General features: G+C 37.8%; 1 protein-coding gene and 1 pseudogene across 3 annotated transcripts in view; one reads left to right on the forward strand and one right to left on the reverse strand.

The window, feature by feature from the left end:
• The window catches only part of ATG5 (autophagy related 5), a 118,738-nt gene extending 105,624 nt beyond the window's left edge, over positions 1-13,114 (forward strand). For all 3 annotated transcript variants that reach the window (XM_059941498.1, XM_059941497.1, XM_059941499.1), the window contains one exon: positions 10,889-13,114. In XM_059941498.1, the coding sequence (XP_059797481.1) occupies positions 10,889-11,025 (137 nt within the window). In that variant the 3' untranslated portion in view covers positions 11,026-13,114. The remainder of the gene's footprint in view (positions 1-10,888) is intronic.
• Positions 13,115-23,579: 10,465 nt separating this feature from the next.
• On the reverse strand, positions 23,580-24,634 carry LOC132376091 (small ribosomal subunit protein eS1-like; annotated as a pseudogene).
• Positions 24,635-25,144: the final 510 nt, after the last annotated feature.

A 25,144-nucleotide genomic window follows, 5' to 3' on the forward strand; every position in this document is an offset into this window, starting at 1 on the left:
GCACGTGGGCTTCAGTAGTTGTGGCTCACGGGCTCAGTAGTTGTGGCTCGCAGGCTCAGTAGTTGTGGCTCGTGGGCTCTAGAGCTCAGGCTCAGTAGTTGTGGCTCACGGGCTTAGTTGCTCTGTGGCATGTGGGATCTTCCTGGACCAGGGCTCGAACCCGTGTCCCCTGTGTTGTCAGGTGGATTCTTAACTACTGCACCACCAGGGAAGCCCTCTCCTAAATTTTTAACCTACCCTACCTGCCCATCCACTCCTAAAGAATACACAAGGTGACTCCCCTTGTTTTTTGTTTTTTTTTTTAAAGGGAGGGCAGTGAGGTAGCCACTCACAGCATTAATCCACTAACCTGCCTCTTAGGCGGATATCTTTCTGTGACAGACTTCTTCCCACCCAAACTGTCACATGCTTGTATCCATCAGGAAACATACACATACCATACACATACTTCATTGAAATGATGTAAATAGTACCTATACTTTTGAGGTACTCTTGATGGTACCTTTCATACCAGGAGGAGGCCACATTTCTAACACCAGTATCTTATCTTTGGAAAAAATTTTATTTGCCTCTTCCTTTTGTCACCTCATTGGAAAATAACTGTCAGTCATTTCAGGATCTATGGGGAGTATTCAAAACATCAAGTCACTCTTTCAGTAAAAATCTTTACTGTCTGGTTCAGTACACCTGTGATATTGTCCGTCGTGAAGCATTTTGAAACACCTGCACCCAACTTAAGTTGAAAGTGAAAGACTTTAAGATTGGGTGTGTATGGATAAGAACTAGCTGTCATCACATGATTACAAGAGAAAGTGCTTCATAAAAGTTATGCGGCACCATTGTCTACTACTCCTTACAACAAGTGATTCATGCATGAGGGAATTTTACATTATTTCATCATATGAAGGTAGAATGTACTAATATGCAGGAAGACGTGCTTTAGGTCATTATTCTTGTAACTAACAATGAGCTGCTTTATGTGTTTCCTTTTTTGTTTTGTAAGTGGCTAGATAAGTTAGCCAGGATAACAGGAAGTAACCAAAGGTGAACTCAGGTAAATTTTTCCTGTGGTGTCAGCAGTAGTTAAAATGACTCAGAGAGCTAAGCTTCTGTAGCAGGCTTGAAGTGAAATTTCTTTCTTTGTCCATTTAGAAACAACATACAAAAACTTTTAAAAACCTAAAACTAAAAATCATAGCTTTTATTATTTTACTTTGGAGAATACAAAAATCTTATAAGCTTTGCCCAATCATGTTTCATTGCTCAGTTTTCTAATGTAATATATAAAAACCTAGTAAGTTAGGGTTATAAAAATAACAATGTCCATTCTCACTTTTATAAGTTTATTTCAAAGTTCCGGTTGATCAGTCCTCTGTAACAGTTGGGCTCTTGTAATCCTGAATTTATATTTGGTATTGTACCAATGGAGTGTGTGTGTAGGGAAAGGCTTACATTCAGTGGCAAATTAGTCAGGGTTCCCTGCATCTCTCTTACCAGCAAGTACAGTTTTCTTGCTGCTTGCCTTTTTCCATTTCTGCCCTGCTTCCTGGGATTTTATTTACTCTTTGAGCCCCTTCCCAACTACCATTTAACTTTTGGGTTCCATTTGATGTTGTAGCTTTCATTATTCATCAGTTTCTTCACATCATACTGTCTTCTGACAACTGGGGTTACTAAGATGTCCCTGCTTTTAAGAAACTTTAGTCCAGTTGGAGTGGACAGAAAGATGCACAGATGTGATATGTGTAGGAATGGAGATATGCAAAAGATATTAGGAAGATTTATTGTCTTATCCATTCCAGAGTAGGCAATAAAGACTGAGCTAAGTCTTAAAAGATGAGCAGAAATTAGTTGCAAAGCAGGGACCAGGTCACAGTGTCCCACTGTAGTAGAATCCTTCACTAGCTACCCAGGGGCTGGCTGCTCAGGGGTAATGTCTGGTCTGAAATGCTGATCTAAAATGTCCCTACTCTATTTCCTGAAAGACTAGCTTTATTTTTCTACTTTTCTCCCATAAATGTGGACAAGATTTTCAATGAGGTCAGAGATGTGGGGGGAAAGTATTGAGGAACTAAGTGACTAAAATTGTTCTTTATTTGCTTAGTACAAATCTTTTTATTTGTACAAGTCTTTTATTGTACAGATCTTTTATTTGTGCTAATCTTTTTTAGTACAAATCTTATTTGTACTAATCTTCTATTAGTACAGATCTTTTATTTGTCAGTACATTAGAATATAATTTTAATAACTGAGGCTAGGGAGTCATAACATCCCATTTAGGAAGTCTAACTTGAAAATTATACTGCTTTGTTTTTGACATGCTTTATGAGAAACCACAGAATAGTTTCTATAAAAAGTAAGGAAAGATGGTGCATTCGCATTTTTTTCTCCTTAGCCCCATAGCATATGATTAGATTGTTTTATAAAGTGAATCAACTGTTTGTTGTAACAGCTTTTTTCAGACTTAGAGCAATTAGAGAAAAGAAACATCTAAATCTCACATTATTCTTCCAAGGCGGATCCTTCAATTTGAAGTTTGAACTTCAAATTGGCACTTTTGTCAGCATGATGACACTGACCCCCAAAGAGGTGGCATTTCAATTTGCCAGTTCATGCCACAGAAACATAAAGCCTTCAAACCCCAAACTTCATCAGAATGAGGGTTTAGGAGTAAGAATAATAATCGTTTTACAGTTTCAGTAATTCTTTTTTCACTCATTTAAAATTTGTTTTCATTCTAGTATCCTTTTGTACCTTCATACAAAGGTATGATTGATTGATTTAGAAGATCATTTAGTAGTTGCTTTTTTTTTAATGGTTCTTGCTCTATAAAATAAGGGTGTTACCTGCTACGCATCTGATAGGATGGTTGGAGGGTTTAAATGAACAAAAGATTTGTGTAAGTGAGATTTCATAATCTAATATTTTTCACAGTTTTACAATTAACATTTTTTTGTTTTCTTATGGTTTTGTTAGTATTTTTTCACAAATAACCGTACTCATAAGAAATTTACCAAGTGGAGTTAGCAAGAACCAGTTTTGTTTTTTCTTGTTGTCATTTGTTGATAATCCCACTCTGCAGAGATAAGTACGTGTTGATATTCAGCCTCTGCACAGAAGATATAGATGTAGGATGAGCTCTAAATGTAAACTGATGTTGAAACCGCTTATACCTCAGGTTATGGCAAGAGTTCCATGCTACTGAGTTTTTAACTTTTTTTAGAGATTACCTTCTGGATGTGATTAGGAATGCTCTGGTAAGACATAAGTAAGCTTATCTCCATAGTCACTGCAGCCAGCTGGACTAGCATATACTTGTTAAAATATGTTAAAAAGGAAAAATCTTAAGGCAAGAGGTCTGGAAGTGTTGCTGCTAGTGAAAGCTTTTCATTGAAGACTATAAGCAACGAATCACATATTTATTTGAAGTTTCAGCTATTCACAGGTAGCCCTGGAAGGCCCATTTGTAACTCCACTGAGGTACCGTGAGCCTGCCATGTGGGACTGGGTCATTGGACTGCAGTCTCATCCTAACACTCTCTACTCTTCATTGTTTTCTCTCTCTGGGTGTAAAAGAAATGAGACAGTGTCATTCACAGTGGTAATACAAGAAGTTCTTCACATGTAGCCCTCATCAACAAAGATCTACTATATTCAAGTCTGGACAGAAATAACTTATGAGGTTTATTTTAAAATTGGTAATTATAATATATTTTCTTAAATGTATCATTATGTCATCAAATCTAAACTGAATCGAACTCTTCGCCTTGTTTGTTTGATTTTCCCTCCATCTCTGTGCTTTGTCCCAACACATGGGTAACATGGACTAATTTTGGTGCTACAGAATCTGTTAATGACTTAACCCATTGACATATGTCTTTTCTAAAATGAAAGAAATAATAAACTGATTATTTTCATTATTCTCCATTAGTGAAGATGGGATTACTGGGCCTGTCAGGAGATGCCTCTGATTTCCTTTACCTAGATCCCAAGAAGTTAAATGAATTAACTTGACTCTTTCAAAAGTGGGAACAGATCTTACATAATTAATATTTCATATTTAGCACTAGAAAACAATTCTCTTAACAAAATAATAACACATGCAGGCAATTAAAAGCAAGTCATCTCTTCGTTAAAACAAGTCCTGTGAGACCTTAACCTGACCATATATAAACAGTGTAATTACTGCCTGTATTTTAAATAAAACAGTTAGCTTTGAACTATTCTGTAACTCATAATTGACAAATATTAATGGGCCCTATTACACCCAACTAGAATTACTGGATCATTTTATAAAATTAGTTCAAAAACATTTGAACCTATATTTTCAAAGTTTTATTTTTTGGGGCAGGGGGTTTCTTAACGTGAACAAGTTTTAATTTCTAACTTGTACCACACTTTTATCTTATCAGGAGGCATTTAATCAGTTTATGTAAATGGTCTCACAGTCACTTAATACAATGTTCTTTTTATAATTATAGCTAATTTGGGGGGGTTAAGTTTAAATTTTGGTTTATTACCTCCTCATTAAGAAATATAAAGGTTATAAACAAGTCAGTGAAAGAATTAACATAGACATGTTTTGAAAAATCTTATACAAAATGTTAAGAGTCAAGCCTTTGGTAATATTTTGGACAGAAATAATAAAAATATACATAAAGATAAAATTTACGCATGGGAAAAGATAGGTGGTATATATTAACTGTGATATTCTATGTTCATTAAAACCTATACTACTAAATGAGCATAGATCCGGAAGAAGTTAATGTAAGTATTTTTAAATGGGTTTGTATTTCTCTGATAAACAGCACTCTCCTTCTGTTTGTGATCATAGGATAAAAGCTCTGTAAGCTTGTATATGTTCATTTTTACTGCTACATCATGTAGTATGCTCTTAAGATTGAGATCTCATTCCCCAGGAAGCATTTCTGTCTAAGATTAATTGCCCTTTTAAAATCAGCGTTTGATGTATTCCTTTGGCTATATCCTGGCTTGGTTTAACCCTCTTTGACCTGACCTCACTGACTATTATCGCTGAGGCTGAGTCAAAATCCTTCAGCATGATGTATGCACTTCAGATTTCAGCCTGTGGTTTTTCATGTCGATGGACTCAATTAGTTGGCGTTTTACTAATGAACATATCAGAAGTTAAAGAATTTGTCAGAGCAACATTGTTCAGAATAGTGACAGTAAAAAAGTTTATCTCTGTTTTTCAGAAGTATCAAATATTTTTCAGAAGTTTTACCTTCAGCATCACACATTCCAAGATAGCAAATCAAGGCATTTTCTGCTGAACTTTGTAAAATATAAATGTGAAGCCACAAATCTAAACACAGTGGTTGCAACCTTTGGCCTTAGATTTCTGTTATTCCATATTCACAAGTGTGAACTAAAAAAACAAGTTACAATCTGAAATGTTCTGATTAAAAGCACTTTCCCTTAAAGATATATCATCCATTTCTCTAGCTTCCTTTAAATTCAAAGAAGTTTCACATATTTAGTTACACATGTTAATAGTAAGAGTGAAACTCATGCATCTCTCTAGAATCTCAAGTAACCTGTTTTTAAAGACATCTAGGTCATATTCCTTGTTGATAATTGGCTTAAAAATAATGGCTAAAATGCAGATTGGGATGGGGAAGACTGTGAGCCATTGCTAATAGAAATCTCTAAAAAGCAGATTCATCACATACTCTTAAGTCCTCAAATAATGATATACTTTAAAATGTATAACAAAGATTTTGGGAGTTTCCCCCCCCCCCACTTGAATTTTTCATCTTTAAAATAAAATAAGAACCATATCTAAAGTCTATTAAGTAACATCACCATAGTAAAATAGGGCTCATTTGACTTATCCAGGATGTGCTCTGCTGAATATACATATTTAGAGCAATACTAGATTTATCCAGAGGGTTTACAGTGCTTAATGACTTTTTTTAAATGTCATTCATTTTGTTGTTTGCATAATGATAGAGTCTTTGGGTTTTTTTGTTGTTCTCATCTCTCTCTTTCTTCTTAACACATTCATAAAATCCGTGTGACACACTGCATAATAATGGGTCTGAATAATGCAGAGTGTATATTAACATGAGGCCAAATTCTCACAGCCCTTTGCATGCCAGTCACTTAATTAAATCCACAGTTTTTATATACCTTTTGGTATATCACTCACTTTATTGAATGCCTACTATGTCCAAGCCCTGTGCTGGGCTCTGTGCTGAGTGCTTTATTTGGATATCCCATTTGATCGTCTCTGCAACCCTGGAGGTTAGAATTCTTAATTTACACTGTAGGAGGAGGAAACTGGGACTCAAAAGGTTAAGTGAGTTGCCTAAGAATTAAAAACTAGTGTATTATGCTGGTTTAAACTCAAAAAGAAATATTTTGCTGTTTAGGCATAAAAGACTCATGTACTGGAACTGGAAGACATGTTACCAATCCTCTGTTTTAGACCAGTGCTTTACAAACTGACCCATGGAGTTGAATCACAAACTGCCGTGGATCATAAGTCAGCAAGCAGCAGGACTTGGGAGACAGGCTTCAACCCCACATCAACCAAAGCTGCCCCACCTGCACCTGTGTTATATATTGTGGTTCTGCATAAGATTTTGTTTGAAGAAAAATTCTATACCCATATTATTATGCAGTTTATTTAAGGGAACATTTAAAAAAAGACTTTACCCCAGAGATTGATTCAGGTCTGGAGAGGTTATGTATTTTTAAAAATCTTCCAAATGATTCTGATGGTCAGCCAGATTTGCAAACCATAGATCTAGACAGACATCTTCTTTTTATATATAAGGAAAGAGATGAGTTCTGCCCAGAGTCCTTCATTATCAGAATTGGAATTCAAGTTGCCTCCCTCCCAATTCATGTCTTTTTTTAAAGTTCATAATTTTCATTAATGACTTGTTAACTAATATGAATTTTCTTTCTTCTTTTTGTTTCTGTATGTAATTCTTACTGTTTTAATCATACAACCAAAATCTGTCTAAGTATATTTTTCTTAAAATGTCACACAGCTCTAAAATGCTCACTTTAAAGTAGATGCTAGAATTAAGTTTGTTTTTATTAGGGTATTGGTGATAATAAAACATTATATGATGTGTTTACATTTTTATCTTTCATAATACTGAGGCTTATAAGTAAGATGAATATAAGAAATGAAATTTTATTGTGATATTCTCTGTATTGATACATGATCTCTTTAGATTTAACATCTAACTCTTAAAGTGAATTTAATTGCTACTCAAGGAAAATGCTTGTCTCTGATATTTGTTTCTGTCCTCTTCCTTAATTCACAAACTCAAAGTATTTATGAATGACTGTCCTTATATTTACAAGATGAATTAAAAGAGTTGTTTTTTTAAATTGCTATGTGGACATTCTACAATATAATGACATGTATTCTTCAAAATTGTCGAGGTTAAGAAATGCAAGGAAAGGCTAAAAACTGTCCAAGTTAAAGGAGAGTATAGAGACCTGAAAATTAAATGCAGTGTGTGGTTCCTGGACTGGATCTTAGACTGGAGAAAAAAATAATTAGGATAGTTAATAACATTTGAAATGATTACATAATAGTATAATATCAATGTTAATGTTTTTTATTTTGATAACTGTACTATGGTTATATAAAAGAATATTTTTATTAGAAAGTATATACTGAAGTATTTCAAGGTAAAGGACTCTGTTTCTAATTTACTCTCAAATGATTCAGAAAGTAGTTATATATATATACACAGAATGATAAAGCAAATGGGGTAAAAATGTAAACAGTTGATGACTCTGGGTGAAGAGGAATTCCTTGTGCTATTCTTGCAACTTTTCTCTATGTTTGAAATTATATCCAAATCAAAAGTTACCCCCAAAAGTGCCCTGTATGTGAAAATTTCATATAGAATGAGTTCACTTGATAACTGTCTCAAACGTTTGCCTACTTTAAAGCATCAGACTAACGTTTTTAAAAATCTGAGTGGGTGGGATGTGGAGTAACATATTTCTCCTGAGTCATTTACTCTGTAGTGACATATTTCTTATTCCCAAGTATTAAATTCTAGATTCCCATTTTGAAACACAAAGATATATTTACCAAAAACACGATTTACTTTAGTAGCAGTATCATCAAGTGTTTCCTTTCTGTTAGGGGAAAAAAAAAATCTGCTAAATTTTTACTATTTAGTCTTGTTAGTTTTGATATTGCCAAAATGTCCAGTCATGCTTTGTTGTTATTCGCAGTAGCATCAATTTTGGTGATGGCATATATACTTCTTGGCTTATTTGGAAACATTTTGACTTTTTGTTGTTTTAATAACCAAAACTGTTTTTATCAGTAGAGCTCTTCTACATAGTAGTGGTAGTCATTAGAAACTATTTTCAAAACATTAATTTTGATAGTGTGTTTTACCAGCAGCAAAATGATCCAAGCTCTGAAAACATTTATTGTCAGGCACCACGCTAGGCACTGAGGATACAGTGATAAGTGAGAGAGAAGTTTTAGTTAATAGTTTCAAGGAAACTGCTGTCCCATTCTAAGAATCCTTCTGGTGAGAGTTACATTATCAGAGAAAGTCAGAAAACCAAAAAGATAAATATACACAGGTGAAATATTTGGACAAATGTAAGCAGTGACAAAATTATATATTTAAAATCTTAAACTGTTGTGTTGAGGGATATGACAGTCTAGATCACTTGCTTAGTTGTCTGTGTTTAGCGACACGTTTATGTTCCAGATTAAAAGTGGCCCCAGGTTAAACCAGAGAATCAGGACTGCCTATTCAGGTTTCTGATAATGTGATTTATTGGGTTTGTTTTACAAAGTGTTTGAATTGTGCTTATGTTCTCCAGCTTCTGCTGTACAGTTCTTAAACTGTCCTCTTGTGTAACAGGGTTAGCCTTTTGCCTTTCAGACACACCATGCGTCAGTGTGCCATATTGTATTTGCTCCCACATTTACATGCTGCTTCAGGCAGAGTATTTTGGATATTCGGCTCTATCTCATAGTATCCAAAGGTGACACTGCTTAAGGAAGAACTTTACAGATGAGGAACTTTGACTCTTACACCACTGCTCTTTCATTTTTTTTTGACTCAGTGCTAAGTAGGAGGAAGATTCTGAGACTATTAAGGTATTTCAAAGAAATATATAATAAGAATATAAAGAGAACTACACCGGAAATGTTTTTAAATATTCTAAGAAAGATTTAATACAGTGAAACCTTGGCAGTCTAGAACTTACAAAGTATGAATCATTCCAGATAGCTGAGGGCTTATCCATTTGAATATCAACATTTTTAAATCTTCTCAAAGTACTAATACTGTGCTTTCTATAGTATTCTGTATATAGCTTAATCTTTTAGTTATAAATGATTCACATCCCTATGGAAACCAATCATTGTATTAATACTGTGATCACAACTGTGTAAAAAGTATGTATAGATGCAACAAAGATTGGTGGACAAATCAAAACAATGAGAGAATTTTTTTAAGTTAGTAGTGTTATAAGGTGGTATCTTTTTCCAAAATTGTTTTAAGCTATGACACAGTGATTCAGGGTTTTTTGGAGACATTTATTTGGTTATCTTTGGGGTTGATAATATGTTTGTTAGGTCTTTATTTTGGGCATTCTTTTAGCAATTCTCTAGTGTTTTTGTGTCCTCTCATTGTCAGTCTGTTGACTGTCACTGCCCAGGGCTGTGCTGCCTCTAATAGGGAGTTTCTTTAAAAGGGTCTCTTGTTTCAGGTGCCAGCCAAGCCATTATCACCGTACATCATCAGCCCACTTTGCCTAGACATTAGAGCACTAGGGATGCAAAAGTCATTTTGAGCAGAGCAGAAAGGAAAAATAGGGTATTTCCCTCTCATACAGTTCCATGAATTCCCTGTTTCCTTGCTGTCTTCTGTGTCCAGGAAGCTGAGAGATTTAGATGTTGTAGACTGAAGAGACTGAAAGAGGCAAACCAAGAATTGTGCTAAAGGAGTGATACAAAGTTTCTTGAAGGTTCTTTGTTTTGTTTTATTTTGTTTTCTGTTTTTTCAAAAAGAGTTTGGTTTTACTTTCTTTGTTTTTCTATAGCAACCAAGCATGCTTCCGTTTTCTTTAAAGATCGTCAGTATATCATACAAAAATCATAAAAGACACAAAACTAATCTTAAATTTAATTTGAAATAAAATTTGAACTTCAGAGAAGAGTGTGAATTTCAGCAACCTTTTAATTAGCGAACGGGCGTTAACAAAAATCAATCAGGTTTCAGTACTCTGAAACAGAAATCCCTGAGTCAGACTCCCAGTTCCTTCTCATTAAAACTTTAACTCTTCTTCTAATAGTGTCTCTAAAATTTTCTCATACATATATGAACAGCTTTATTGAAAATTAACTTACAGCTCCCATCTGTTTTATTAAACATCTTCCTAAACACTGATCTTATTCTTGATGACTTCTAGACACATTTCTGTTTTGTATGTTTTAAATATGTATTGACCTACTTCACACACCTGTCATTTTTCATAGCCGTATAGTACAGTTTTTAATGTGTAACTAAAATAAATTTTGGTCAGTGGGTACAATGGGCTGTTTTCTCCACTATGGTTTCATTAACGTCAATCTTAGGTAAGCACAGTAATTAAGAAAGAATGAATACTTTCACATATAGCAACAGAATTTTTATCAGAATTCATTGTAACCCTCAGGTTTCTGTTTTGGGTGATACATATTGCAACATTTGAACTTTCTCCATGTCCACATTTCCTGCTCAGGAAACAGACCAGGTTTTTAACCTGTTAAAGCAGTAAAAATCCATTTAATTCACTGAGGATTCTCAAAGGCAGCAGATTATTTTTTCTTCAACTGTTTTGACTCATCGATTATTGTTGGATTTCTTTCTTGGAATAGATGGGGAAAAAAAGAATCAAGTGATGATTCATGGAATTGAACCAATGTTGGAAACACCTTTGCAGTGGCTGAGTGAACATCTGAGCTACCCGGATAATTTTCTTCATATTAGTATCATCCCGCAACCAACAGATTGAAGGATCAACCATTTGCTTGAACGGAATCACCCTTAAACAGGATTTACCAGAGCATGTCACCATTCTGCTTCAATCAGGTTTGGTGGAGGCAACCTGACCAGAAACACTGCTACAAGCCAAACAGGAAAAAGATTCCATGTCAGATAAGGGTACTTGGGCTGGCCTTACTTTGCATCACCACTGCTTTCCTCCGCTGCCGTCATTAAACCTCAGCTGCGACATGAAAGACTTTACAGGACCACTGCAAGTCTTCTGTTTTCTTGTAAAATATAATGAAGCTGAAGCCTTTGGCCTAAGAAGAAAATGGAAATATGTGCCACTCAATTTGTATTTCTGATTAACAAATAAACAGGGGTATTTCCTAAGGTGACCATGGTTGAACTTTAGCTCAAGGGAGTGGAAACATTGGTTTAATTTTCAAGAGAATTAGACTTAAGAAAGTAAAAGAGAAATTCTGTTATCAATAACTTTCAGTAATTTTTTGTAAAAGATCAAATTACAGTAAACCCATCTTTCCTTAATGAAAATTTCCTATGTTTACAGTCTGTCTATTGGTATGCAATCTTGTAACTTTGATAATGAACAGTGAGAGATTTTTAAATAAAGCCTCTAAATATGTTTTGTCATTTAATAACATACAATTTGGTCACTTTTCCAGTACTTTCTGACTCACATACATTAGATCACTGTTTTTACTCTGTGTGTTACCTTTCAGACTGGTCATCATTGGCATGGAATGGGTGTAGGGCATAGGATAACTTGTCTCAGGAGCTGTCATAGAATTTCTTGCTGCCGATTTTTAAATCTGTGTTATTTACACTAAAAGTATAAACAATGTTGCCATTTATCATTGCTGTTTTATCACTGTAAATCTGTCAAATCATAGTATCTTAAGCATCTGTATAATTTTACATTTTTTTGGAAAAACCCATTCCTTTTCAAGCTAGTGTTTTTCATTGGCCTCAGGTCTAATGTTTCACGGTGGTCCCTGGTAGCCAATCTTTGAAGTTTAAAGATTACCGATCTCCAGACTGCAATAGCTTTTCCTTAACTTTACCAAAAATATTCAGAGGTTACTAGAGTTCTTATTCAAATAAGGAAATTTTTGCTGCACTTTATTACCACGCTGCTGGGATTCTACCAGCTGAACGTACTTGTGCATTACACTTTGTTTCTTGTGAGCTAGCTTGCTGTTCATATTGAATGTTGACCCGTTTGAGTATGCTAAAAGACAGTATCATACAATAATGGTTTTAGCTTCCAAAATAAAAATGAATGTTTTTCTCATAAAAAAAAAAAAATTGTACGAATGTGTGGTGAGATCCTGCTAGTGCTCACGGCTTCCTTTTTCCTTTTATGATTTTCACTAAGCAGCAGACTTATCCACAGGGTGAGATAAAGTTAGTCAAAGATCAGATATTCTGGAATGGAAAGTATAAGCCTCAATCAAAAAGAAAAACATAGGGTACCCATAGGATCAGAAAAAAATAGAAGCAAGTAGCAAATACTTGGCTAATGTCAATAAAATGAAAAGTGCCATTTTAGTAAGGCAGAAAAAATAGTCATATTTGCGTTACTTAAGGATTAAAAAACCCACTGACTTGTATTTTTTCAAAAGAGGTTGATCTGAATATGATTGTTCACATTAAAAGTGTTTATTCATCTATTCAGTTTGGGGATTTTCCCTCTTGATGTTTTGACAGACTGATGTGAGCTTCAGTGAGCGAAAGGATCAAAATGCCAGGAGTGCTAAGCTGTGAAGAAGATAAGTGTGGTAAGAGCAGTAAGCCACAGTAGTTTTCACAGACAAGACCAATGTAAGGTCTCTGCAGTGGGCTCAAGTGAGCTACTGATCTTTACTTCCAGATTTGAAAGTAAGTTTTATCAAGCCATTTCCCATTTTTACCTACTTGTTCATTATTACACCAGCATCATAACTGTATTATACTCTACTCTAGTCCCAGGTAAGTCAAGCTTCTGATACCCAGAGAAAGAATAAAAACAGAAATTAGTGCTGGCTTAAATATCTATTTTTGTTTCTTTTTATTTGAATATTTAAATTTTATGGTTTATTAAAAAATTAAATTAATTTTGTGTCTGTCTTTATTTCTAGAAGTTGAAAATGAAATTTACTATAAATCAAGTTACCTGTTGGGGAAATCATTAAAATTTCCTTATTCTTATACCTGTCATAAAAGTTTCTCAAAGAAATAAACGATAGGAGGGATAAAGGAGAACATATGAAAGAAAACTGGAGAGGACCACAAATCTCAATGTGCTTGTTTAACTCATCCTTGGCAGCGAGCATCCTAAGAAAATGAAAATGTGCTCTTAAGTTATTGGCATTGTTTAACTAGGAAGGAATAAATTCAGCCTAAGTAAAGTAAATCATTGCTTGTCCTTCATAATGTTGTTTTTCACTTGGATGACCTAAGTTCACGGATAGAGTGAACTGATAAGGACTTTATGTATCTAGAGACCCAAAGTAGCTTGCTCATAGTTAAAACTGACCTACTAGTCTTTACAGCATGGTGATGTTCAGAACACGTTCCAGTCAGTCTGACGTGAACGCAGGATAGGCTGCTCCTGTTATGTTTATTCCCCCATTCACTGGAAACTAGGTGGGAATGGATGGTTTGCTAAGAAAACAGTATACAAGATTTGATATCGAGTGACACTTACTTTTAATGGTTATCTTTCTAGGATATGTTTATATTTTGTAGGCTATATGAGGTAACATTTTTTCTTTCAATTTTCAGAAATTTGGTTTACGTGGGTCATGCCAGAGAACGACAGTCTCATGTTTTCTTTATCATACTGTTGATATTTAGGTCTGAGGTAAGTTGGGTTTCCTTTTCGATGTGCCAACACAGTTGAAATAGAAGTGTAGGATCTTGGGGTATGATAGGAAAAAATCAAGTATGACAATATTTATATAGTCCATTCTGTTCATGGTCAATCACTGGGGTGGAATCAGTCAGAATACTTACCTGTCTCTTGAGTTCTGTCATCCACTTAAGTTTTTATAAATACAGTCATCTCTTGGTCTGAAAGTATTAAAAATTACCGACACGGGTGTTGGAGAGAAGGGAGTCATGCCTGTTTTTAACTAATTGAGATTGAATGATTCTTTGTAATAAAAATTCATTACCACATAGATTTATTTGTCAAATTTTCTCAAACATGAATTACAGATTTGATTCTCCACACTTATTGGCAAATGTAATACTACTATGGAATCTAGCAGTCACAATATAGGAACCATAGAGTGAAAAAGCACTCTATTTTTAGATCCTTTAGGTGGTTCATTAAGTATTTAAGTTTTTTTAATATTTAACTATTCTTGTCAACTGACAATATGTTGGAATGATCACCAGTGAGATAAAGACTAATCTGAAGATTTAGAAATGTCAACATGTTTCAACATACTAATTGATTCTTCTGAAAGTGATGAATTTGGCTTTCCCTCTATAGCTTCCCCACCCCCATATCACAAGAATAAATAAAGCATAACCAGGCTTTTTCCTCTTTGTTTACCATGGTTCTTAGTAGAGTGTCTTGCACATAGTTGGTGCTTTGCAACTATGTATAAAAAAGAAAAAAATTAACAGGATTATTTAATGATGCTTTAAAATCAATGTTATGTTTTCCTGTTAAAAATACCAGCTATAAAAATAGGAAGGACCTTGTTGTTTAGAAATCAATATACAAAGTGCAGTGAGTGCAGGTTTGCAGTACTGGTGAAGACTTGCTTACTCAAATTGGCTACTTTCAGCAGGAACCACTGTGGATCGGAACCTTGTGTCAGTCCACGTTCATTTTAGTTGTAGCATAGACCGCAGCACAGATCTTCTGTTTCAACATCACTCTAATTTAAGCAGCCCCTAAAGTTGGAGCTATTCTCATCAAGCATCTAGAGGTATTTATTGATTCTGGCCTTTTCATAAATGAGTGGTTTGTGTCTTGCTTTTGCCTTTAGACCTTACTTCTGAAAATGTAATACATTTTTAGCAAGGGAAATGTGTTAGACCTGTGAGCAGGGTTCTTCAAACTGAGGTAGACTCTTAGGACCACGTTTATGAAAAGCTTTAAGAGAAATATTTGTCTTTCAGTCTTTTATATTTAAGTGGAAGAGGTATCTGCTTCATGTATTATTTAGAAAATACTGATGAACTTTTCCTTCATAATGTTTACTGTGGTTTATAATAAATATTTGTATGGTATTTGTTTCTCACACTGAGCATAAACTCCGTAAGAGCAGAGCCCAGGTCTGTTTGGCCCAGGATTGTATTCTCAGGACCTAGCACTGTGCTGCAACACAGCGGAATATACTACATACTTGTTGAATAAAAGGTTGGAAAAGTCTGTGTAGTATAGCTCCCTTTTAGACTCCAAAGCATATTGATAGATTAAAGACTTTGAGAAGTTCTATGGTTAAGAGACCTGTTTGATCTAGCATTTCCCAAATTTTCTTGATTATAGGATTTTTTCCTCCAGTACCACATCATATTGAACTCTCGTTTGGGAAATGCTACATTAAATCGTTATATCCTAATGACCTAGAGTTTAGAGCGTAAGGCTTCTCCCTCTTTTTCTGACAACTCCATTTGAAAGTATCTCTTAAGCTTATGACCACCCCCCCCCAAAAAAAAATATCTCGAGTCTATTCATTCCATCCTCTAGATATGTTCCATTTTTGTCAGTATCATTCTTGAAATTCATTCACCAAGTGTATAATGAGTAATACATGCCAAGCTATGTGCAAGAAATACAACAGGTTAGAATTTGTCATGGGAATGCTGGGTGGACAGTCTAGCTGCACAGCAGTGCCAGAATTTGCCAGCACGTTCCGAGCAAGGTTTAGGAAAAGGGCTGGGAACCACAGGGTCTCTTTACGAGACTTCCATTCCAAGTATGAAAACTAGGCAAGTGGTCAGGCCTTAGGTGCGGAAGTAAGCAGGAATCAGGGATGAATAATTGCTCTCAGGGAGCCTCCATAAAGGTAGGCAAAAGAGGGCTTCCCTGGTGGCACAGCGGTTGAGAATCCACCTGCCAATGCAGGGGACACGGGTTCGAGCCCTGGTCTGGGAAGATCCCACATGCCGCGGAGCGACTAGGCCCGTGAGCCACAACTACTGAGCCTGCGCGTCTGGAGCCTGTGCTCTGCAACAAGAGAGGCCGCAACAGTGAGAGGCCCGCGCACCGCGATGAAGGGTGGCCCCCGCTTGCCGCAACTAGAGAAAGCCCTCGCACAGAAACGAAGACCCAACACAGCCATAAATAAATAAATAAATAAAAATTTTTAAAAAAGGTAGGCAAAAGAGCCATGGAGCTGAAATGCGGCATTCCAGGAAAACAGTTACTAGAGCTCCAAATGGAAGGGCCAAGCAGAGAGGCTGGCTGCAGAGATGGGTGATTTCCTGTGGCACTGCTACATGTGGCGAGCGTTTCTTATCTCTAGGGAGATACTGTACTTGTTTGGGATGTGGTGACTGTATCTTTGTGTTGTCTAATGCATATTTTCCAAATAAGCTATGTTGCTGAAAGCTTAAATCCATAATTTGGATGTTGATATTCTTGTTACTCAGAACTGTTGGGTTTTAGCTTTCTTTTACAGAGACAGTAACTCAGTGACCTGTTACCTGTATCTGATCTATTGTGTGCCGGCCTAGGGAAAAACTTCATGCCCTGACTACTAGCCTTTTTCTGGGTAGGCCATCTCAACCATGCCTCGCTTAAGAATTTGGTCATTCCCAAGTGCCTATATTTCAATAGTTCCTTTTGTCATGGTTTTGAAATTAATTATGTAATATGAAATGTCAACTTACCTGATGTCTCTGATGTTCCATAGTGATGCTAACATTCAAGTGTGACACAGAAAGTTATTGATGATACTGCTGACGTGTGAAGGTATCAACTGGAGCCAACTTTAGATGAGGGCTAGCCAACTTTAGATGATGGGGCAGGGGTTGGGGAGGAATATATATATAAGCAAATCAGGTAAAAGTTAAGTTACTTTTGGGTTGTACCATGCATGAAACATTCGAATAAAAAAATAGAAATGCCAGATAGGTTATGATTAGCTGTAGTTCAACTCAAATTCAGATGCATGGTGGACACCTTTCATTCTAGGCAGAATGAAGACCATGCATTAGTCTTAGAGCATTTAGGATATCTTAGTAAAAACCAACTCTGATTGCTAATTCTGTGTTCCGCATATTCTCCCAGATCTTAAAGAATTCTACATGATTCATCTATTCAAACATTTGTTGAGCAAGTAGGGTAGTGGATATTTTGAGAGAAAAGACATGGTCTCTGACCTTAAGGGACCTCTGTAAGAGGAGAGAAGACAAATGTAACTACAACATAATAGCTGGATATTGCAATGAGAACGTACAAATAAACCACTATGAGAAAAATCGAGCTGAGAGAATGATTTACTTTGAGTGAACTAGATGGTATCTTGCTTGACCTCTCAGAAGCATTTGACAGTTGATCACACCTTCATTCTTGAAACACTTTCTTCACTGGACACCACACCCTCCTGGTTTTCCTCCTACCTCAGCCCGTTTCTCAGTTTTCTTTGATGATTCTTTCTTTTCTTCACTCCTAAATGTTGCAGTGCTCTAGGGCTCAGGCTTTGGTCCTCTTCTCTAGCTGCACTCAGTGTGTGAGCTCATCCTATGGCTTTTAACACCATATGTTTTCTGCAATATTAACTTCTCCTGAGTTCCAGACTTCTACCCAACCACTTACTTGACAACCATCTTAGATGTCTAATAGTTCAAATTTTATTGAGTCAAAGCAGAACTCTTGATTTTCTGCTTATACCTGTAACTCTCTCTTTCCCATCCTAATAAATGCAACCCAGCCCCAAAGCCTACTATCTTTTATTCCTAACCTAGGCATCTTTTTTTTTTTAATAAATTTATTTATTTTATTTATTTATTTTTGGCTGCGTTGGGTCTTCGTTGCTGCGTGCGGGCTTTCTCTAGTTGCAGCTAGCGGGGGCTACTCATTGCGGTGGCTTCTCTTGTTGCGGAACATGGGTTCTAGGTGCGCAGGCTTCAATAGTTGTGGCTCGCGTGCTCTAGAGCACAGGCTCAATAGTTGTGGCGCATGGGCTTAGTTGCTCTGCAGCATGTGGGTTCTTCATGGACCAGGGCTCGACCCTGTGTCCCCTGCATTGGCAGGTGGATTCTTAACCACTGCGCCACCAGGGAGGTCCCCTAACCTAGTCATCTTTAATTTCTTTCTTCACATCCATGTCTCGTCCATCAACGAGTCCTAATGAGTCTACCTTAAAATACACCCTGAATATATTTTTTTACCACCTCCACTGTTTCCATCTAAGTCTCAGCAATCATTGTCTCACCTGGACTACTTAACAGTAGCCTCTTATCTGGCCTCTCCTTAAAACATGTGACATCATGGCAGTTCTTTGATGAAAACATTCCAGTGTCTTTCCAGCCCACCGAAATAGATCTAAAATTACCAAGTTCTGCTTGATCTGATCCCTGCTTCTGACCTCATCACTCTCTGCCTCCACTACTTTATTATGTCTATACTGGCCTCCTTCCCCACCTTGTCCTTTAAATACGCCAAGATGGTTCTCCCTCTGGGGATTCTGCATGGCTATGTAGCTAACAGTAATTGAGTGTTTACTACAGTGTTCCAGGCACTGTTCTAAGTGCTTTTCAAGTATTAACTCATTTAGTTTCAGAGCTGTATGAGATAGTTATTGATATTATCCCCATGGGGAAACTGAGGCACAGGAAAATTAAGTTACTATACTAGCATCATGACGTGGGTAATAGATCTAGGATTTAAACCCAGGCGGAACGGGCCAGGTCCACACTCTCACCCACTTTCTGCAGTTGCCTTAGCTTGCCTTTGGTCTCACAACAGAGTGTAAGCTCCATGAGGGCAGGGGCATTCTTCTCTTCATCCTCTTAACTCTCACGATGCCTGACACATTGCAGGGCCTTATTGAATATTTGTTGAATGCGTAAGTTTCTAAAGCTTGTATTTGAGTAGGTTAGGAAAAGCCTCATTGAAGAAGGCTTTTGAGCTGGAGCTTGAAGAAAGGGAAATTCTTTCTTCAAGAAATTGGGAAAAGAGGGAAGGAAAGTGAGATACAGATACAGATATTCATACAGAGAGAGGTGTATGAATAAAACCTCAGAGAAAAGATTGTCCAATTGGGCTAAGTCACTTGCAGGAGAGAAGGAAAGATATGACAGGAAAGATCTGTTCTGAGAAGATTATAGAAAGCCTTGAGTACCAGGCTAAGGAGATGAGATTTTATTTGGTGTACAATGAGAGCCACTGAATATTTTTAGTAGTTAAATCATATGTTTAGAGTAACCTTTTGAGATGATGACTCTGGTAGCATCTTGTAGAGAGGTTTAGTATAGGCTGAGTCTGGGAGACCAATGAGAGAAAGCCTGCCGTGATCGAGTCACTTACATCTCTTGACTATCACAGTAATCTCAGAAATGGAGTTCCTGCATCCACTCCTGGCCCTGCAATTCCTTTCTCCATCTGGCAGCCAGAAAGATCATTTAAAGCTTCAGCTCAGGTCTTGCGATATTGTGATTTATAATAAGAAATACGTATTTGGTCTTTTTCTCCTTTCCGGCCCAGGGCTCCTAAAACTGGGAATTTCCTAGTGATGAGAGCAATCAAGATATCTTTCGTTATGTTATTGATGACTTTTGAACCACACCTAAAGATGGGGGCTGGTTGCTGGGAGAACCAATCATGTGATCAGAGGTTTGGAACTTTCAGTCCTACCCCGCCTTGACCTCCAGGGAGGAGAAGAGAGGCCAGAGATTGAATCAGTCACCATTGGTCAATGACTTAATCAATTATGCCTAGTTAACGAAGCCTCCATAAAAACCCAAAAGCTTCCGCAAGCTTCCTGGTGGGTGAATTCATGGACATTTGGAGAGAATGGCGCCTCTTCCCACATACCTTGCCCTATGCACTTCTTTTATCTGGTGGTTCCTGGTTTATATCCTTTTGTAATAAACTAGAAAACAAAATGTTACTCTGAGTTTTGTGAGGTGTTCCAGCGAATTAAGTGAAAAGAAGCGGGAGTTGTGGGAACCCCTGGTCTACAGCTGTTGGTCAAAAGCCAGGCAGCAACGTGGGCTTGCAGTTGGTGTCTGAGGTGTGGCTGGAGGGAGGAGGCAGTCTTGTGGGACTAAACCCTTAGCTGTGGAAGGTGATGCTATTTCTGGGCAGATGTGTCAGAATTGAGTTGAATTGTAGGATTCTCTGCTGGTATCTAGAAAATTGCTTATTGGTGGTGTGGGGAACATTCCCCTCCCCAGACGTTGACATTGGTACAGAGCCATTTTAGGTCCATTTTCTCCTCTGCTTGAAATCTTGAAATGGCTTCCTGTTGTCTTTAGGGAACTCCAAAATCCGTACTATACACAGGCTTTGCAAGATCTGGCTTCTCCCCACTAGATTTATTCCCCATTACTCTTCCTCTTCTTCATGATCCAACCATACTATACGTCTTTCAGATTCTCAAAGCATGAAGCTCTCTATTAATACAAACTCTTGCCTCGACTATTCCTTCTCTCTGGAATGTCCTCTCCCACCACCCGCTCTTGCTTGCTAATTCCTACTTATCCTTTCTCTCAGTTCCTCAGGACTTTCCTCTCCAACTGCACAGTCCCTTCCTGGTAGGGTTGCTAGATGTAGCTGATTAAAATACAAGATGCCCAGTTAAAGTTGAATTTCAGGTAAACAATAACTAATTTTTTAGTATAAGTATATCCCTTGCAATATTTGGGGCATACGTCTACTAAAAAAATTTAGTTGTTTATTTGAAATTCACCTTTAACTGGACATCTTGTATTTTAACTGGAAACCCTACTTCCCAACTAGATTTGGTTATTCTCTCCCCTAGCTCACTCTTTACTTTTCCTCAGTATTTATCTCACTTGTATTCACTGATCCACATCTGTGGTCCCTGATAGGCTGTAAGTGCCATGAGGGCAGGGATGAGTCTTCTTTATTCACCAATGCCTAGCACAGTGCAATAGCATGTCATAGGCCCTCAATAAATATTAAATGAGTGAAAACAACACGAGGCTATTAGAGTTCTAGAGAGAGGCCAGGGCTGAAGATACTGTCTTGGAAGTTTTCTGTGTGGAGGTGACCTTTGAAGCAGGAGCAAGTGGAGGAAGGGAAGAACACAGCAAAGGTATGGAGTGGAAAGAGAAGACCCTGGGCAAAGCTGAGGGGAATGCCCCTGCTTGGGTGGCAAAAAGAGGAAGAAGGGCCAGAGACAATAGAGCCAGAGAAAGAATTCATAACCTGCAGAGGGATCTAGGGAAGTCACAGGGACCAGGCCTTCGGATTTGGCAGTTAAATACTTGGGACCTTCAAGAGAGCTAATTCGGGTCTGATAGCTGTCAGGTTGCATGCAGACTAATCTTGAGAAATTTAGTGATGGGGAAAAAAAGGTTGTAGCTGAGCTGTTAACATGGTGGAGAGAAAATGTGTCTGTGTGCGTGTGTGTGTGCATGTGTGTGTGTGCGTTTTATGCATAAGGGAGACCTCAGTGTGTTCATAGGTGAAAGGGGAGGAATCAGTGGAAAATGACAGTGGTCATCCTGGAGGAAGGGGTGATAGATGGTCTTGGAGCAAGTGGAGGGGGTGGACTCAGAAAAGAGGAAGGATGTTTCGCAAGTAGGAGGAGGAGGGTGGGACCAGTGGTTATTAATTACAGTCATTTCTGATAAGTGTGACTCTCTGGTCTCAAAAAATAAAAATAAAAAAGTCACATTGTCCTTATTACTAAAGATTATATCCAGTGTTCACTAAAGGGTATAACCTGAATTTGAACATAATTAAGGTTTCTTAGCCCAGCAGCTTTTCAAACTGTGACAAGCATGGGAATCACTGCCTGTTTAAATGCAGATTGTGAAGAGGAGGTGGGACAGGGCCTGACGTTCTGCATTTCCAGCAAACACCCCAGGGATGCGGTTGCTGCTTAGACCTTCCATCCTTGCTTCCAGGAGGCTTTTTTTTTTTTTTTTGCAATGGCAGCTGAATGTAAATATTTTACATTGTCTTAACCTTGTAATGAAATTTATGCGAGAAATACTGAACACCCTTTCTTCTGAAGTTAACTGAAATAAGGTTGAAATACATCTTATCACAAATGTGTTCTAGTTTTAAAGAACTCAAAATGCTCATGTGTATCTCAAACATTAATTTTCTCAGTACTAAGAAAGGAGTTGTCTTCAGAATTTGAAACCATATTGTTTTGGAATATTAGAAAACAAAATTGCTTAAAAGCAGAATGTGATCTTGATGAAATATTTATCTGTAGTGAATTATTATTATTATTTAAATTTTATTTTATTTTATTTATTTTATTTTTGGCTGTGTTTGGGTCTTCGTTGCTGCATGCGGGCTTTTCTCTGGTTGCGGCGAGCGGGGGCTACTCTTCATTGCGGTGCGTGGGCTTCTCATTGTGGTGGCTTCTCGTTGTGGAGCACAGGCTCTAGGCGCGTGGGCTTCAGGAGTTGTGGCTCGCGGGCTCTAGAGTGCAGGCTCAGTAGCTGTGGCACACGGGCTTAGTTGCCCCGCGGCATGTGGGATCTTCCTGAACCAGGGATCGAACCCATGTCTCCTGCATTCGCAGGCGGATTCTTAACCACTTCTCCACCAGGGAAGCCCTGTAGTGAATTATTGATCAGTTATTTTTTTGAGGGATATACTGTTTGTTGATTCAAAGGGACTTCTCAATCTTTTCTACAAATGTTTTTAGGGTATTAGTATGATTCATTATTAATGGTCTAGATATACTTTTTAAATGTTAACATTTAGCAAAGTAATGCTTTTTTTCACGAATAAGAACTTTTTTTTTTTTTTTTAATTAATTAATTTATTTATTTATGGCTGTGTTGGGTCTTCGTTTCTGTGCGAGGGCTCTCTCCAGTTGTGGCAAGCGGGGGCCACTCTTCATCGCGGTGCGCGGGCCTCTCACTATTGTGGCCTCTCTTGTTGCGGAGCACAGGCTCCAGACACGCACGCTCAGTAGTTGTGGCTCATGGGCCCAGCTGCTCCGCGGCATGTGGGATCCTCCCAGGCCAGGGCTCAAACCGGTGTCCCCTGCATTAGCAGGCAGACTCTCAACCACTGCGCCACCAGGGAAGCCTGAGAACTTTTATTTGTCATCATTAAAAGTATAAATTTTTTTTAATTTTTATTTATTTATTTATTTATTTATTTATTTATTTATTTATTTATGGCTGTGTTGGGTCTTCGTTTCTGTGCGTGGGCTTTCTCCAGTTGCAGCGAGTGGGGGCCACTCTTCATCGCGGTGCGTGGGCCTCTCACTATCGCGGCCTCTCTTGTTGCGGAGCACAGGCTCCAGATGCACAGGCTCAGTAGTTGTGGCTTACGGGCTTAGTTGCTCCGCGGCATGTGGGATCTTCCAGACCAGGGCTCGAACCCGTGTCCCCTGCATTGGCAGGCAGATTCTCAACCACTGCGCCACCAGGGAAGCCCCAAAAGTATAAATTTTAAACAGATTCTTGTACTACTGGCTCATATCCATCAGCTCGTTCGACTTTAGCACCTGTCTCATCCACAGCAGCTTTTCCAGAACTACTACCTTCACCATGACACTCCATTAGTTTTCCCAACTCAAACTTGGGCTTCTTCAGCATTTTTACTTTCCTAACAAAGACATCATAGAGCAGATAAGTAGACTGGCAAGCCTTTTCTATGTCTTTTCCAATGCTGTCTGGAATCAATTTATTGACCACTTCTTTCAAGTCATTTGTCTTCGCCTCTTGGGTCATGGTTTCCATCATCTTCTTCCGGATTTGGCAGACCTGTTGGTGCTGGGCATAAGAGGTCTTCCGAATCTGATTGTTACATTTTTTAGTAAAACCCACACAGAATAGACGAAGCAAATAACCATGGGTAGTCTTGACACCAATGTGAGCTTCAACCATGGTCTGCCGTTTTTTGACCATGGAGCACATTTTGTCACAGGTAAGATCCATGCCATGGAGATCAGTCAGGCAATTTTTTGCCCTGAACATCTTCAGTAATTAGCTTGAATTTTCTAAATGCAACTTCATCATTCTGCAGATCAGCAAGGCTCACTTCAAAAACAGAATCCGTAAGGTCATCAGATGTGATTTTGGTTTCTTGAGTTTTTGTGACTAGTGTTTTCCCAATATTTCTTATATTGACACATAGCTAGTGCTTTCACATCATACCAATCTTTCTTAGAAAATGAGTCAACCACTTTCTTCTTGGCTCCCTTTTTGCCACTTTCATAAGGTGCTTGTTCTTGCCAACCACCGTGGTGCTGCTCAGAGAGCCAAAAAGCCAACGTAATGCTTTTTAACAGAAAACTGCAATATAATATAAGCATGCTGTTTACAAAGTAACTATAGGACTTATTTTTTTTATTAATTCCTAGTTTTGAACGCATAAACTATGATGAATGTCTTCCTCTTTCAATCCCATCAGCATATTTCTGTCACTTCATGTAAAAGCTCATTTGAGATGATGTTAAAAGCCAGGACTAGATAGGTGGAATAACCTGCCTGTCACCTGACATGGGTCAGATCCTGCAGAAAGCGGAGGCTCAAAGATAATCAAGCATAGATCGGAAAAGGAGATTATTATAACCTGAAGACAAAATTCAAAATTTTCTTCCTCTGGAATCATTTTTAAAAGTTTCTTTCGAGACTTCCCTGGTGGTCCAGTAGTTAAGAATCTGCCTTCCAGGGAGACGCAAGAGGGAAGAGATATGGGAACATATGTATATGTATAACTGATTCACTTTGTTATAAAGCAGAAACTAACACACCATTGTAAAGCAATTATACTCCAATAAAGATGTTAAAAAAATTAAAAAAAATTTAAAAAAAAAGAATCTGCCTTCCAATGCAGGGGATGTGGGTTTGATCCCTGGTCAGGGAACTAAGATCCCACATGCTGCGGGCAACTGAGCCCACACGCCACAACTACTGAGCCCGCGTGCTCTGGAGCCCACGCACCACAACTAGAGAGAAGCCCGCGCGCTGCAACGAAAGATCCCACATGCTGCAACGAAGATCCCGTGTGC

The sequence above is a fragment of the Balaenoptera ricei genome, chromosome 12 (assembly GCF_028023285.1).
Source record: "Balaenoptera ricei isolate mBalRic1 chromosome 12, mBalRic1.hap2, whole genome shotgun sequence".
In the NCBI taxonomy this organism is placed as follows: Eukaryota; Metazoa; Chordata; class Mammalia; order Artiodactyla; family Balaenopteridae; genus Balaenoptera; species Balaenoptera ricei.